Genomic DNA, 16,705 nt, shown 5'->3' with positions numbered 1-16,705 from the left:
GACGCGGGGCTCAGACTCACAGACCATTAGATCATGACCTGAGCTGAAGTCGGACATTTAACTGACTGAGCCACCCAGGCACCACAGTAGTTATTAAATTTTTCAATTATTTTTCATGATATTACCTGGTATCATCTTGCCATTTGAAATTTAAATAAAATTCGCTCTAACTCCATCCATATCCCATATTCTGTAGACTGTCCATTTGTTCTGCCTGAGATTTCTTCAGATTGAGGAGGCCTATGTGATCTTGGCTGTCTCTTGTCCTGTTCTTCTGCTGATCATTCCACCTGATTCATTCGTTACTTCCGTTGGTGGTCTGTAACTTGGATGTTGTCTTATTCTTTTGCATCTGTTGTAACAGAATTCTGTAGACTGGTGGCTTAAAAACAATAGAAATGTATTTCTCACAGTTCTGAAGGCTGAAGTCCAAGATCAGGGTGCTAGCAGATTTGGTGTCTGGTGACAGCCTGCTTCCTAGGGGTCTTCTTGTTATGCTTTCATAAGGTAGAAGGGGCAAGGAGCTCTCTGAGATCTCTCTGATAAGGGCACTTATCCCATTTGAGAGCTTTGCCCTCATGATCTAATCACCCCAATGGCCCTGCTCCTACATTTGAACATGACTTTGGGGGGGTGGGGACACAAACATTTAGTCTTGTAGCAGATGTTGTAATCTAGTCCCTTTTGCTTGATTTTCTCAGCTGCCTCTTAAAGAAAATCTTGTTTGTCAGCCTTCTCTGAAAGTTGGGAGATGAGAAAAACTTATTGAAAGAATACTGGAAAAACCTACAGTAAACTGAAAATTCAGTAGCAGACATAGTTCTTAAAAATTCTATACTCAATCCCTACACTGAGATTTTCCCATTTATTAATATTTCTTAAAGGTTAAAATTCCTTGTCATCCCCCTTAGTTTTGCTGAGCAGTTCATTTTATTCTCTCTGATCGCCAGATTCCTATGTTCCCGACCAGTTCTGTGTTCATAGAGTTTTATCTTTAGAAACAAACCCACAAGCTAGGTCCCCCACTGAGAGAAGTTGTTTCCAGTTCCTAAAATAAAACAAAATTTATCTTGGGTACAATTGGATTTTGCCATGAAGTTTTAGACTATAATAACCTTCCTGATATGGAGTCTTTTTGAATCATGTTACTAATTATCATTACTAAAAGATGATGTGGTAATCCCCAGCTTTTTATTTATTTTCCAATTTAGATTGCTGCTGCAGTTGGTAGAATGTATGTCATTTTCTTAGTACCTTAAATTATCTTTGAAACAAGGTGGGCTATAGATAAATATGATCTTTTAATTGCAGTATCTTTATTAAAAAAGATATGTGGATAATATCAATGTAGTAGACATTTTGTGACCTCCATTATATTGTCATATACAAAATTAATTAAATTAATTAATCAGTCATTTCTATTTAAATTATAGGGAATTATTAGTTAATTATGAGGCAGGCTCACTTAATTGCTTAATTTCTCTCCTTATTGTCTTTCTCTTTTCTTTTATATTTACTCCCAACCTATCCCCACTATCCTCATACTGACTTGTTTAAAGGTTCCTTCCTTCCTCCCTTTCTTCCTTTCTTCCTCCCTTTCTCTTCTTTCTCTCTTTCTTTTTCTCTCTCTTTTTATTCTCTCTCTTTTTCTCTTTTCTTTTCTTTTCTTTTCTTTTCTTTTCTTCTTTTGTCTTAGCTTCTGGGAATGAATCCTGATCTTTTGCATTGGTCACAGGTCCCTGACTATTGTGGTCACAGTGCTGCCAGGCAGCCTCTGACTGGGCACCTGCATCATGTGGTTAAAATTAAATTAACTAGCTTTTGAGCTCACAGTAGTAAGCCTTTTAGTAAATAGGCTGGATTTGGTTCCTGGCCTGGATGATGATTATACTGATGATGAAGATAGCACTGATGATGTTAGATGTCTTTGGGACAGGCATTCCTATCCCTATTTATGGCTGGGAACACTGAAACTTGGTGTCACCAGGAAAGATGGGCATTGCTGCCCTAGTTACCATGCACCTGGCTGCTTCCCTCTTCCTCTTCTTCTAGCTGGAGTTTCAGGCACCCAAGCCAGAGTGTTTCAGCATTTGAAGTCCTGGCTTCTTCTTTGCTTCAGTGATCATGTCCTGAAAGCATTAGCAGTTCTCTGCTTTTCGCTGATAGGCTGACCACTGAGGAGGGAACAGTGGTTGGGAGCAAGGCCTGTGGGTGGTACTTCCAGTGGGTGGTTGCAAATGAACTGCTGTCATCTGGAGAAGCAACTCGTTTTTGTGACCTCTTGGGTCTCTGGGGCATTTGAGTTTGTTGTCTTTCAACTAGATAATCGTTACGGTCCCTCAGCAGAACAGCTAGTTGATGGAACCAGAACAAGAACTTACAACTTTTGCCTGACTAGTTTTATGCTCCCTTTACACTATTATTTTTTAGCATTTTTATTAGATACACCTAATTAATGCTAGGAAGTACAGCACTCTCAGGGCACCAGGTGAATTAATTTATCTGTGGAAATTTAGTATTCTAAGGTAATACTTTGCACTACTCTACCTCTGGTTGATGAGTGCCTGATTTGTCTTTGTTCTTCCCGATAGCCTTTTTCAATCACAGTGAGTGAACCTAGGGGCAGAAATGAATCTGTGCCTCTTACTCTCATCAGAGAAAAAGGAACTTATGGAATGGTCACTGTGACTTTTGAGGTAAGTGTACTGTGCAATCACTTTATTTTTTATTTTTTTTATTTTTTCAGAGCGAGAGGGAGCAAGCGAGCTGGGGAGGGGCAGGGGGAGAGCGAGAGAGAATCTTAAGCGTATAAACAGCATCTCTTCTCAGAATTCAGTCTCCCCCGTGCCCTTCTTAGTTTTTTTTCTCCATAATACTTATCATCTGAAAAATATGTATTTCTTTATCAGTTTTTCCTTTCATTAAATGTTAGGTCCTTGTGGGTAAGGAGTTTACCTGTTCACTGTTGTATCCTTAGCACCTAAAAGAGGTCAGGCACAGAGTACTTAAGTACTTTTCAAAAGGAATGATTTTATTACATCTTTATATCTAGCCTGTTAGTATGTTATTATGATTATTTTAAAGATGGGGAAAGTGCTGCTTGGAGTTGCTGAATACTTGCCCGGTGTTAAACAGTCACTGATGGAATTGCCATGTGATTCTATGACTTAAGAGAATTTACCAATTTTGAATACCTTCCTCTCATGGAAGAATACATTTTTTCTCAGGTTTAATATAATGGCTTGAAAAAATAAAAAAGAGAAAACTCTTAGAAATCATGTAGTTTAATGTGATTATAGTCCATATCTATAATTACAGGCCTTGACTATTAATTACAAGGGCAAACTTTATATACAGTTTTCTATAATTCTTCTTATAAAACATTTTTAAGTAAAAACCAGATTTTTGTCATTTAACATCACAATAATGCTTTCTTACTCTAGTGAAATATTTTGCATTTATGGATGGTATTATGTGTTTCTTTTCAGGTAGAGGGTGGCCCAAATCCACCTGAGGAAGATTTGAGCCCAGTTAAAGGAAATATCACCTTTCTCCCTGGCAGAGCAACAGTAGTTTATAACTTGACAGTACTTGACGATGAGGTGAGATAATATAAATGCTTCAATGGGACAGAGATTCTGTCTGCAGTATAGACATGTTAGAACATTATGTCAAGCATTAAATTGTGTTCAGTATTTGAAATTATTCAAGAACTTAGTCCTATGTAAAGCTAGTGTGTTGTACTAACTAGTTAGTGTATACTTTAGCTATAAATAGCCATTTTGGTGGATATCTGGTAAATATTTACCTTATTTATTTCATAATTGTGTATATAAAAGCTGATGAACCTGAATATAACTGGCAACCACACGTAATACAGTAACTTAAGTATTTGGTAAACCTTGATGATTGTTTTTTGTTAGTGATTGCAGTTTTGAGTAGGTTTAGTCCTACCTACCCAGCATAAGTATTTTACTATAAAAGCAAAGAAAATTCTGTAATTGATATCCTTTTGTTTAGATATTTTAATTAAACATTTTTTTTAATTAAAAATTTTTATTTAGACACAGAGAGAGACAGAGCACGAGAGAGGGAGACAGAATCCGAAGCAGGCTCCAGGCTCTGGACGTGGGGTTCAAACCCACAAACTGTGAGATCATAACCTGAGCCAAAGTCGGACACTTAACCGACTGAGCCACCCAGGCACCCCTTGTTTGGATATTTTAAATGTTCACATTCATGGGAAAGCTTTAGTTATTTTTACATTTCACATTGAAGCTACCAAGGATTGAGATAAATGAGATAGCTAACTTAACTATGGAGAGAATTGATTTTGAACAATAATGTGCAAGGATATCTCCGTGAGCTAAATGAGAGAAAACATAACTTTTACACTTGATCTTAGCCAAAAAGCTGAGACACGATTGAGAAAACATAACTTTTAATGAAACAATCTTAGTATTGTCAGAAAAAAGAAGAGAGAATAGCTGGGAATTTATAACCATGCTTCTACTTTCCAAAAAAAAAAAAAAAAATCAAGAAACCAAATCACAACAAATCCTAAGAGTATACTGGGGCGCCTGGGTGGCTCAGTCGGTTGGGCGTCCGACTTCAGCTCAGGTCACGATCTCACGGTCCGTGAGTTCGTGCCCCGCGTCAGGCTCTGGGCTGATGGCTCAGAGCCTGGAGCCTGTTTCCGATTCTGTGTCTCCCTCTCTCTCTGCCCCTCCCCCGTTCATGCTCTGTCTCTCTCTGTCCCAAAAATAAATAAACGTTGAAAAAAAAAAAATTAAAAAAAAAAAAGAGTATAAAAACAAATGAATTAGAAGATATTATTAGAAACTCTCTCATTGAAAAAAGTGAAGTGGTATTAGCATTGATAACTCTAGTTGATCTGGTTATTTAAACTAATAAAAACCTTTGGTTTTTAGATCCTTGGAAAGGTTATAATTTAGGGCAATGATTAATTATACATTTTAACTATAAACCTAAAAGATCATCTTCTGAGGATAATGTACATCATGGTACCTACAGTTAATAAAACAGTGTTGTATGTTTGAAAGTTGCTGAGAGTAGACCGTAAGTGTTCAGCCACGCACCTGTAAGAGTCAACTATGTGAGGTGATGGATGTGTGAATTCTCTGGATCTTGGCAATCATTCAAATATGTGTATGTATATCAAACCATCATGTAGAATTTATAGAAAAAGCTCAAGCAGTATACTGAAGAAGAAATCCCTAGGATTTCTGTGCCGTTGCAAAAAAAAGTTTCACTTTAACCAGGTGAACATTTGTGTGATAGTGACTCTTAGAACTTGTTCTCCAGAGAGGCATGATGTGTATTTAGGAAATCATGATTGGTCTCGTACATTTACCTCTTGAATTAGAAACCATTTAGAGAGAAGCAAGAATAATTCACATGGTTGAAAACTAACCATTTGTATGTGATGTTTAATGTAGTTTTCGAGATTCTTAGATATTATATATCTATAATATTATTCCAGCTTCTTAGATATTCTTATATTTATTATTAGATTACCACAATGCTGCTTTTGATTCTACTAATCTGATAAAACTAGTAAAATTTTATGTCCAGTTTTACTGTCATATCATTAGCATTATGTAGAAATTGGTCAAAGTTAAAGACATATACCTATACTTTAATACTTGTCCAGACAATTGCTTTATGAACTTTTCTTTACCTATCTAAAATATATTATTTAACTTAGGAAAATATTTTAATATATAGCTATTAAACAGGCCTCTCTGTTTCCTCCCTCCAGTTAAAATATTTCTGTTTCTATGTTTGTATTGAAACATAGTGACTTTGTATACTTTGGTTTCTTTGCAGATGTTTTGGCTATTGATATTTTTGCTCCTGTTTATATTTATTTGACAGGTACCAGAAAATGATGAAATATTTTTGATTCAACTGAAAAGTGTAGAAGGAGGAGCTGAGATCAACATCTCTAGGAGCTCAGTTGAGATAATCATTAAGAAAAATGATAGTCCCGTGAGATTCATTCAAAGTGTTTATTTGGTACCCGAGGAAGATCACATACTCATAATTCCAGTGGTTCGTGGGAAAGATGACAGTGGGAATCTGATTGGATCTGATGAATACGAAGTTTCAATCAGTTATGTTGTTATAACCGGGAATTCAACAGCACATGCCCAGCAGGACTTAGATTTCATTGATCTTCAGCCAACCACAACTATTGTTTTTCCACCTTTTATTCATGAATCACACCTAAAATTTCACATAGTTGATGACACCATTCCAGAGATTGCTGAATCATTTCATGTTGTATTATTAAAAGATACCTTGCAGGGAGATGCTGTGCTCTTAGGCCCTTCTACTGTGCAAGTCACAATTAAGCCAAACGACAAACCTTATGGAGTCCTCTCATTCAACAGTATCTTGTTTGAAAGGACAGTGGTAATTGATGAAGATACAACATCAAGGTATGGTTGATTTTAAACCTTGCTACACTTATTTTATTTTTTAAATGTTTTTAATTTTTGAAAGGTAGGGGGGAAGGGCATAGAAAAAGAGGGACAGAAGATCTGAAGTGGGTTTTGTGCTGACAGCAGACAGACTGATGTGGGGATCGAACCCATGAACTGTGAGATCATGACCTGAGCTGGAATCAGATGCTTAACTGACGTAGGCGCCCCTATTTTATTATTTTAAAATAATACGTTATTTGAACATATTATTCCAAGATTTAGTATTTGTGGTGTTGGACATAGTGCCAAACTGTGCCATTTCTTTACCATGGTTTTGCTGTTTTTTCTTCTTATTTTCAGAGTAATTTAAATATGCAAGTGAATTCACATTATGATAAATTCCGAGGACACATCTACATATCTACCCCCTCATATTAAAAACATTCATTCTTTGTGATAAGGATTCTGCTTTTACTAATATCTGATGGCTAGTTTGACATTGAAAAACCTAGCTAAGGGAAACATAGTATAATATGTGACCTTATATATTTCTTTTAAAACTCTAGATTTGAAGACATTACAGTGGTTAGGAATGGTGGCACCCATGGGAATATTTCTGTGAACTGGGAATTGACACGGAATAGCAGTGATGCTTCACCGGTAATAGCAGATATCAGACCAAGTTCTGGAGTTCTCCATTTTGCACAAGGGCAGATGTTGGCATCAATTCCTCTTACTATCATTAATGATGATTTTCCGGAAGAGGCAGAAGCTTATCTACTTCGGATTCTGCCTCATACTATAAGAGGAGGTGCAGAAGTGAGCGAACCAGCAGAGGTAGATCACTTGTTATGTTTTACTTCTGTGAATATTTCTGTGTTACAGAGGAGCCAAAGAATTTGGTCACACAAATCACTTTTATGCTTAGTTTGATGCACAAATCACTTTTATGTTTAGTTTGATACAACAGGAGAAACACTGGTTTTGGAAATGACATTTGTTTCTTTTGCTCAAGATTGTCTCTTCTGTAAATAAGAAGTTCACTCTTCAAAAAGATCCTATGAACAGTACATTAGTAAGGTCGTCAAATCTATTTTTTTAAATTCTTTTTAATGTTTATTTATTTTTGAGAGAGACAAATTGTGAGTGGGAGAGGGGCAGAGAGAGAGGGAGACACAGAATCTGAAGCAGACTCCAGGCTCTGAGCTGTCAGCACAGAGCCCAATGTGGGGCTCAAACTCAACAAACCACGAGATAATGACTTGAGCTGAAGTCAGACTTTTAACCGACTGAACCACCCAGATGCCCCTCAAATCTGTTTTTGATTCATATTTTACTCTGTTACATATAAAAAGTGACCATCTTTAGACATGATCTGTAAATAAATACTAAAAATCAGAATAGCCTAGAAAATAAATAGTTTGGTGTTGTCAGACGTGAGAATTCTGTACTTTAATATTTTATTTTTATCTGCAGCTTTTGTTCTACATTCAGGATAGTGATGATGTTTATGGCCTAATAATATTTTTTCCTATGGAACACCAGAAGATTGAAAGCAGCCCGGGTGAACGATATTTATCCCTGAGTTTTACAAGACTAGGAGGAACCAAAGGAGATGTGAACATGTTTTATTCTGCACTTTATATTCCTGCTGGAGCTGTAGACCCTTTGCGAGCAAAAGATGGCATCTTAAATACATCCAGGAGAAATAACCTCATTTTTCCAGAGCAGAAAACCCAAGTTACTACAAAATTACCAATAAGAAATGATGCATTCCTTCAAAATGGGGCCCACTTTCTAGTAAAGGTATTTTGATGATTAAAACAGTTTAAAATTTGGCTAACCTGCACGTGTACTTGTCTCTGTGAGAGAGTTAACTGAACATTATCTTGCCCTTATTTATGGTTTAGATTCTACCATTGGTTACTAAATTTTGTTGAGGGGGTCCAAAGAGAGACTGTGTCTGTTCCCAAGCCATATAAGGATGAATAAAACAAGGATCCTACTAAAGTTAATATTGTAATCAAGTGATAATAAAAGTACACCAACTTGAAATGCAGGTCAGAATATAATGGGTGACATAATGGAGTAACACAGATTGTTTAATGAAGAAGGGCCAGGGAGTGGGGAGATAGAGTGAGAGATCTGCCATTCTTTGGAGTTGATTTGGGCTAATGTGACATAGGAATGGGATTTGTAGGATAAATACTGTTTTTCATGATGGCTGCTGCAGGGAAGGCATTCCAGAAATAAAAAAGCAATATGAGAAAAATTGTGTAGATATTTTTAAATAATATACTGAAATCTGATTCTTTTGTCTATTAACTATAGATGCAATCTCTGGCTTTTCATCTCTTTAATAATAAGAAGTTAGGGCCCCATAACATATTCTTCCATGTTGTGTTTTTTTTTTTATTTCTTAACTTTTATTAGCCAAAATATTATTTTATTGCCAAAATTTTATTTATTTTAATGTTTAGTTTTGAGAGAGAGAGACAGGCAGACAGAGCACGAGCCGGGGAGGAGCAGAGAGAGTGACAGAATTTGAAGCAGGCTCCAGGCTCTGAGCTGTCAGCACAGAGCCTGATGTGGGGCTCGAACTCCTGAACTGCAAGATCATGACCTTCGCTCAAGTTGGATGTTTAACTGACTGAGCCACCCAGGCGCCCCTTATTGCCGAAATTTTAAAAATCTGCACTCATTTGTGATACTGTGGCTCATTTTCCATGCATTTGGTTTTGGTTGCATCTGAAAATTAGCAATAAAATTGGTGCTTATCAAATTTTGGTTATGTAAATAAATTTAATACAGAATTAGATAGTATGAATGGATGGATAAAGAGTTTATAACCCTGCGTCACCACACATTTTGCTAACCGAAATATATATCAAATGAAATAGCATATTCCATTAATTTTTTTTGAATCATGCACATTTAAACTGGTTTCATATTTTTGCCTAGAGTTTGTTTTGTGGTTTATTGTTGCTTTCTCTGGTATTTGTAATTGCTGTCTTCCTATATGCCATCCTTACCATGTTATAGCTTCCAGTTGTCTTATATGTTGGATGGTGAGATTAGCCATATTAACTGCTTTTTACGTTTGCTTCACACCTGCTACTTGGGATGGGTTTTACTGAGCTGAATTTTCCTGATCTCTTGCCTTTTCCTTCTTGAATTGTGTTTTAGTTTTGTTGTAGTATATCTTCCTCAAATACATGTGCACAAAAGGAATACGCAAGGTAAACTTTTGAGTCTTTGAGCAGCTGAAAACAAAATCTCAAACTCAACATTGATAATTTGGCCTGGTAGAAATTTTTAGATTAAAATAATTTTTTCTTCAGCATTCAGAAAGTATTGTCTTTTAGCTTCCACAGTTGTTGATGAGAAATTTGAGGGGAAAGACATTATTTACCTTTTTAGGTAACTTGCTCATTATCTCTGAAGGCTTTTTTAAATGTTTTTGGTGTTCTGAATTCTGCAGGGTTGTGTCCCACCTTGCTTATTAGCACTTGGTGGGATAGCTCTTTTATTCTGAAGACTTTTTTCTTTTTTTTTAAGCTGGGCCACTGCTCATGCTTGTCCCATTTGTGTATTTCTTTTTAAAATTAGGGGCGCCTGGGTGGCTCAGTTGGTTAAGCGTCCGACTTCAGCTCAGGTCACGATCTCGCGGTCCGTGAGTTCAAGCCCCGCATCAGGCTCTGGGCTGATGGCTCAGAGCCTGGAGCCTGTTTCCGATTCTGTGTCTCCCCCTCTCTCTGCCCCTCCCCAGTTCATGCTCTGTCTCTCTCTGTCCCAAAAATAAATAAACGTTAAAAAAAATTAAAAATAAAATAAAATAAAAATTATTATTTTTTATTTTAGAGAGAGAATGCATGCGAGCAGGGGAGAGGGGCACACGGAGAGAGAGAGAATCTTAAGCAGGCTACACGCTCAGCGCATAGCCCATTTTGGGGCTTGATCCCAGGACCCTAGGATCATGACCTGAGCTGAAACCAAGAGTCGGACACTCCTCCAACTAAGTCAGCCAAGCACCCCATTGTTTGTGTATTTCTTGAGGATTCCTGGTGGAGGGGTCTAGGTTACCTGTTATGGAGATATATGATTTATCAGTATATAGAGGATGCCTCTTTGTAATATGTGTACCCAGAGGGAGACCTTTTGGCACTATTCCCAGAAATTTTGTCACTAGTGGTATGAGAGTCTGCCTGTTTATCTGTATTATTATTATTATTATTATTATTATTATTATTATTATTATTTTATGTCCCCTCAAAATGGGGTACTTATGATGTGGTGCATACTTCTGTCTATGAGGATAATGCATTCTTCAGAGCACCCATGAATTTCTCTTGGAGTGATGGGTGAGGAGAACATGGCCTTATATACAGTTGTATCTGCCTCCCCTTGGCTTGTGGGATGCTTTTGTGATATGACTGGTCAGATTGCGGGGAGGGGTCTGGATCTGTGAAGTGGATTGAGTGCATGGTTGAGCCTGTGGCCCTGGCCCTGTTGAACAAGAAGTTAAAGTGACAAGAATGTGGCTACTAGAACACATTTAGAGATACATTTAGAAAGCTGTGAGTTTGGCCTTATAAAAAATGTCACAATTTTTTTTTTAATATTTTTATTTTTTTATTTTTTATTTATATATGAAATTTATTGTCAAATTGGTTTCCATACAACACCCAGTGCTCATCCCAAAAGGTGCCCTCCTCAGTACCCATCACCCACCCTCTCCTCCCTCCCACCCCCCATCAACCCTTAGTTTGTTCTCAGTTCTCAACAGTCTCTTATGCTTTGGCTCTCTCCCACTCTATAATATTTTTTTTAACGTTTATTTATTTTTGAGACAGAGACAGAGCATGAATGGGGGAGGGTCAGAGAAAGGGAGACACAGAATCCGAAACAGGCTCCAGGCTCTGAGCTGTCAGCACAGAGCCCGACGCGGGGCTCAAACTCACAGACTGTGAGATCATGACCTGAGCCGAAGTCAGCCGCTTAACCGACTGAGCCACCCAGGCGCCCCTGTCACAACTTTTTAAAATTGGTCCTAATAGATTGAAATACATACTGACTTCACCAGCTTGCGCTTAGGGCAGCATTTTCCCAAGTTAGGAGTTTTCAAGAGTCTTTGGGCGATAATAACCTCTCAAGAAGAATTTCATAATTTAATGGAATTTTTTTTTCACTGTTGGGGTGAACTCTGTCCTTTGCCTTCTCTGCTGTTGTTGTCTGGATTCAGAGCTTTCTTATTAATAGACATTGTCTTAGGCTTCTGTAAAGAATACCGTAGACTAGGTGGCTTAAACAGCAGACATTTATTTTAAATAAATGTCTCCCAGTACTGGAGTCTGGGAAGTTGGAGATCAGGGTGCTGGGCATGGTGAGCGTCTGGTGAGAGCACTCTTCCTGGTTTGCAGACTAATAGTGTCTTATTGCTGTGTCCTCACATAGTGGACAGAGAGAGAGGAAACAAGCTCTTTGATGTCCCTTCATATAGGGTCATTAATCTCACAAGAACTCTACTCCATGACCCACTTATCTCCCAAAGGTCCCATTTCCAAATGCCATCTCACTGGGGATTAGGTTTTCAATATGTGAATTCTGGGGGAACACAAACATTTAAATTCATAACATATGTTTCAGTGTATGTCAGTATTCAGTTCTCCCTCTGTTTGCCCCCAGTCTTGCACAGGGCACAAATGATACGTGAACCGAATTATTATCCCAAGTGAAATGAGCAGAAGTTTTACACAGTTACTTTTGCTTTCATGGAGGCCTGGTCCTCCTGGCATCATGGTAATAGTGTAGTGGCAGGAGTTCAGTTTGGGACTGATGATGCAGTAAAGTTGATCTTGAGTCGTAGACAACTTTTCTGTGCCCTTTTTAGCTTTCTGATTTTTTTCCTCATGCTTCCTCAAAACTAGTTTTTTACTGTGATATAGACCCTATATCTATATAGGGTCTGCGCCAATATTAGTAAGCTTTTATCCAAGCTATTTTTCATCTTTCCATACGAACGTGACAGAATTTCCTTTCTTGATGATACTTGAAAAGTAAGGAAAAGCTTGAAGAAGTGTATAATGTCTGAATTTTGGTGATGCCAGTTTAGAAATCTGTTTGCACCACTAATTCCAGACTCAGTTCTTTATCTCTTCTGTATTCGGTTAAAAAACAAAAGGTCTTACAGCACAGACAGTTAGTTTAACACTATAGGGCGAAAGAGACATTATTAGTCACGGACACAATTCCTCAAGGTTCAAAACAGCTGTAGGTTGTGGAAGGCTGGTGGAAATTAGAAGGTTGTATAGTTTGTATAGTACATAATGGATGAGCAACTCAAGAATAGGAGGCATCAGACTCTGTGTGGAAAGTTGAATGAAAGTGAAGAAAGGAGAATCTGAGACATGAGCTACTCATTCTTCACCAACCCTCTCAGCTGAGTACATTAGTCTGAGATACAACTTTTGGCAGGCATAGGGTTTGCTAATGTGCTGTCCCAGTTGCAAACCATCTGAAAGCAAAGAACGACTCTTTGTGAATGGGGCAGTTTGATTTAGCAGATGCTTAAGGAACCCAGACAAAAAGGCTTAGAGACTAGGAAATAAGCCTTGGAAAATTAGCATTTTCCTTTGGATCAGTTCATTTCATAGCCTTCTATATCTTCTTTCTTTGTGTTTTCAAAAATATTATATTTAGAATGAATTCTGTAGCTTTTTTGATAAATGTAAGCTATGACTTATTTTCCTTCTTTTTAGAAAGTTTTGAAGGAAAAATACATTGAGTTTTTTTTCTTGATATAAACAGTATTATTAGTTTAGCTCTTTCTGAGCGTATGGGAATGAGATTGTTCATTTACAAACACATAATGACTTACACATGGCCATATATTTTAGAAACATCTTTGCCTTCAAGCAATGCACTTATATTTATATGTGATTCAAATATACAAATTTTATGTGTTTCTTCTTTGTGATATTTTTTAAGATAAATAGTAATTTATATGTGCACATATATAATCCTTTTCTCTAGAAAGAATGACAGTTATGTGGCTTTTACTGTTTACCTTTACATTGTATTTATTTTATAAAGTAAATGCAGTATACTTACATGTTCTATTTTACTTGAATTAGTCTACATACCATATTTGCGGGAGAATTGGTCAATCTGATTTCTTTGTTTTCTTTTACTCAAATGACTTATTTACCAAATATGGAATTTTTCCTATCTTTGTCTTCCTGTATGTGATTTTTAAAACAAAATGTATGACATTTAAAAGCGTTTACTTTTGCTCTATAAAATATATATTGTTTATCATAAAATGTGAGGTTGTATGTCGGATCAGAATTAGTCCTGTCCACTTGTGGAAAATCATCTTAAATTGCAAGTCTCTTCTGGTGGTACTTACTCGCATCGTTTCCACATTACAAAGCCTAACAGAGGGCTCTATAGAGTGGGAGGTCCATAATGTCTTACTAAGTTCAAAATTGCTTTTCAACTTAAAATCTCTATGATTTTTCCAGTCTTGTAGTGATTGTCTGTTGCTATACTTCTCAAGTGAACACTGCATGGATTGATCAGCTGAATTTTGGAAAGTTAGAATATTAAGATGTTGAAGGTTTGTAATATACCGAGATTCCTATAGAGCTCATCCTGTGTTGGAGGGATGAGTCGACAAACATTTACTGTGTCTCAGCTGCAGTTTTGGGTCTATGTCATGGCTGGGAAAAGGCTGAGAAGACCACAGACTCACAAGGACTTTGCTGGAAAGTAAAAGTCTGGAGTGCATAAAATGATGAGCAAGAAACATGTGAAATTTATGATAAAGTTCTAAGTTTAGTGAGGTTAATAGTAGAAATTCAGAAAGAGATAGAATAAAGATGACTGTAGATACCAGGAAATCTTCTGGAAAGAGAGGGAGATTTGACTGGTGTTTAAGAGTAGGTACACTTTGGACTTGTGAGATGATGAGAGGCCATTCTAGATGAAAAGAATACCATGAAAGTTATTCTAGTGGCCATGTTCATTAAGTACATACAGGGATAATTTGTGTTATACGTAGGCTGTTTTTTCTTTGAACAGAAAGACATGTTAAGTTACATTTGGAGTTCTGAATGATCTTCTGATACTGAATTTTCTCTGTCAGGGGAGGGGGAGTGGGTGACTGATTGCCGGTGTGGTGAGTGGAAGAGAAGAATGAGATATGGGCAACTCTATTTGGCTTTAAAGTCAAGATAGTTGGGTATAAGTGATAAGGAGGTAAAGAAGATGGCAGTGTTGGTGATGTTAGTGGTGACAGGACATGGAACAGAGATACTGATTTCTATTTTGGACCTTCTGTCTATAAGGTGTCTGTGTGACATTTAGATGATGTCCTGTGACAGTTGATTATAAAGATTTAGAATTTGAAGGAGAGATCTAGGGATTTTTAAGGAGAGTGTATGAAATTATAAGATAAAGGGCTTAGGAAGAACCTTGGGGAATAATAACTGAAGAGCAAAAAGAGCCCAAGAAGCCAGTGCAGGAGATTGAAATAGGATGGTGAATGAAAGAGGAGGTGAAATTGCCAAGTTTATTTGTGAACTTTAGCTGTATTTACTTTGGTGCCCCGTGCTATTATGACTTTTTTTTTTCAATTTAAAAATTTCTGTTCTTTAAAATTTTTCATTGTGTTTGTTTCTTTGTTTATTATAGTTGGAAACTGTGGAGTTGGTGAACATAATTCCCCCAATCCCACCTATAAGTCCTAGATTTGGGAAAATCCAAAATATTTCTTTAGCGGTTACTCCGGACATTGCAAATGGAGAAATTGGCTTCATTAGCAACCTTCCAATCATTTTGCATGAACCAGAAGATTCTGCTGCTGAAGTGGTAAGTAGGCTTATTCTCATTGATGGGGCCTAATGAGTCTTGAGATAATGCACAGACATATTTTTTTTTTTTTAGTATTAACATACAAAAGCAACAGATCTTGAAAAGCACCAGCATTTACAGCAAGTCTTCAATATGTCATTTGATATAAATAACTGATGAGGATGTGATTTTCCATCATCTTTTGCCATATTTGAAAAAATAAAATTAGAATTAATCGCTCATGGCCAGAATTGAGTATTTTGACCTGGCTACTTTTAGGTAGTGCTATGACATTTGACAGAGTGATAGCCAAATATATTTTTTTGTTGCCAAGTCATGTGTACCTCAGGTATCCTTGGCCTGTTCCATTTCTTAGCATTCCTTATGCTTGCCTCCTGGGGCAGGACTGGGGTGGCTGCCTTGGGTTCTCTGCTTGGTGATGGAAGTGATGGTGGTAAAGTAGTGGAATGCCAAATCCTAGGAATTTTATATTATATATATGGGTAAATTTTTGTGTATGCGCACACACACAAAAGCATACTCATATATTCAGCACCCCTACCTGCTCCCTACCCTAATTGAATTTTCCTGCCATCTCTCCAGGGATGGCTCTAACCTTCAGCTTTACCATTTTCTGAGTCACAGTCTATCCCTGAGACCCTTTCCAAGTCTCTCACACTTCTGTTTGATTTAAAGTAGTTTGGGGTTCAGATTAGAAAAGAAGATAACTGTTTTTGTTATCAAAGCCTCATGTCAAAATGGGGTGTCTGCAACTTCCTTTGTTTGTATATTTCATTCTATAAATAGGCAGAGAAGCTAATTTTTTAAGATGGTTGTGATTTTTTATATTTTTTCTTAATACTCTGTTTTCTTCTAAAAACTAAAAAAAAAAAAAAAAATTAAAGAGTGGATTGCTTTCTTTCATTCATCTGTCATTGTACCATTTCATATTTTTCCCTTGAGAGAAGTAAGTTTTGAGGGAAAATTTTGGGCTCTATGAACCTGAATTCTTCTGGGAAACAGAAAGGGTGGAAATTTCCCTTGGTTCTGTTTCTCTGTGTTTCATCTGTAGCCCAGGCCACACCCATTCTTCAGGGTGATTAAAAGGCTCAGCCCTCTGTTAATTTTTTTTGTCTTCCCTAAATATCTTATTTTGCTCCCTAGTCTCCAGCCCTGACTATTGCTAGTCAAATTAGCAGAATGGTTAGTGAGGAAAATATCTTCCATTTTTCAAGATGAGATGTATTAAAAAAGCAAAGAACAAAGAAAGTACCTTTTTTAGGAGCTTAAAAAATGGCATATCTACCATTAGGTATTCATTTATATTCTTTATTTGAAAAAACTTTATCATTATCTATAATTTATCCTTTTATTATGTATATTTGAAATATACTACACTTAAA

The 16,705-nt window shown here is 36.9% G+C and overlaps 1 protein-coding gene across 4 annotated transcripts in view; it reads left to right on the top strand.

The window, feature by feature from the left end:
* ADGRV1 (adhesion G protein-coupled receptor V1) overlaps window positions 1–16,705 on the top strand; it is a 567,138-nt gene that overhangs the window by 44,363 nt on the left and 506,070 nt on the right. For all 4 annotated transcript variants that reach the window (XM_086696839.1, XM_086696829.1, XM_086696845.1 and 1 more), the window contains exons 5-10: window positions 2,592–2,696; window positions 3,489–3,602; window positions 5,899–6,464; window positions 7,016–7,286; window positions 7,926–8,255; window positions 15,144–15,320. In XM_086696839.1, the coding sequence (XP_086552965.1) occupies window positions 2,592–2,696; window positions 3,489–3,602; window positions 5,899–6,464; window positions 7,016–7,286; window positions 7,926–8,255; window positions 15,144–15,320 (1,563 nt within the window). The remainder of the gene's footprint in view (window positions 1–2,591; window positions 2,697–3,488; window positions 3,603–5,898; window positions 6,465–7,015; window positions 7,287–7,925; window positions 8,256–15,143; window positions 15,321–16,705) is intronic.

Source organism: Puma concolor, chromosome A1 (assembly GCF_028749965.1).
Source record: "Puma concolor isolate L17-30 chromosome A1, mPumCon1.1.hap2, whole genome shotgun sequence".
NCBI classification, from domain to species: Eukaryota; Metazoa; Chordata; class Mammalia; order Carnivora; family Felidae; genus Puma; species Puma concolor.
The sequence above is the reverse complement of the archived record's forward strand: the minus strand, read 5'-3'. Positions and strand labels throughout refer to the sequence as shown.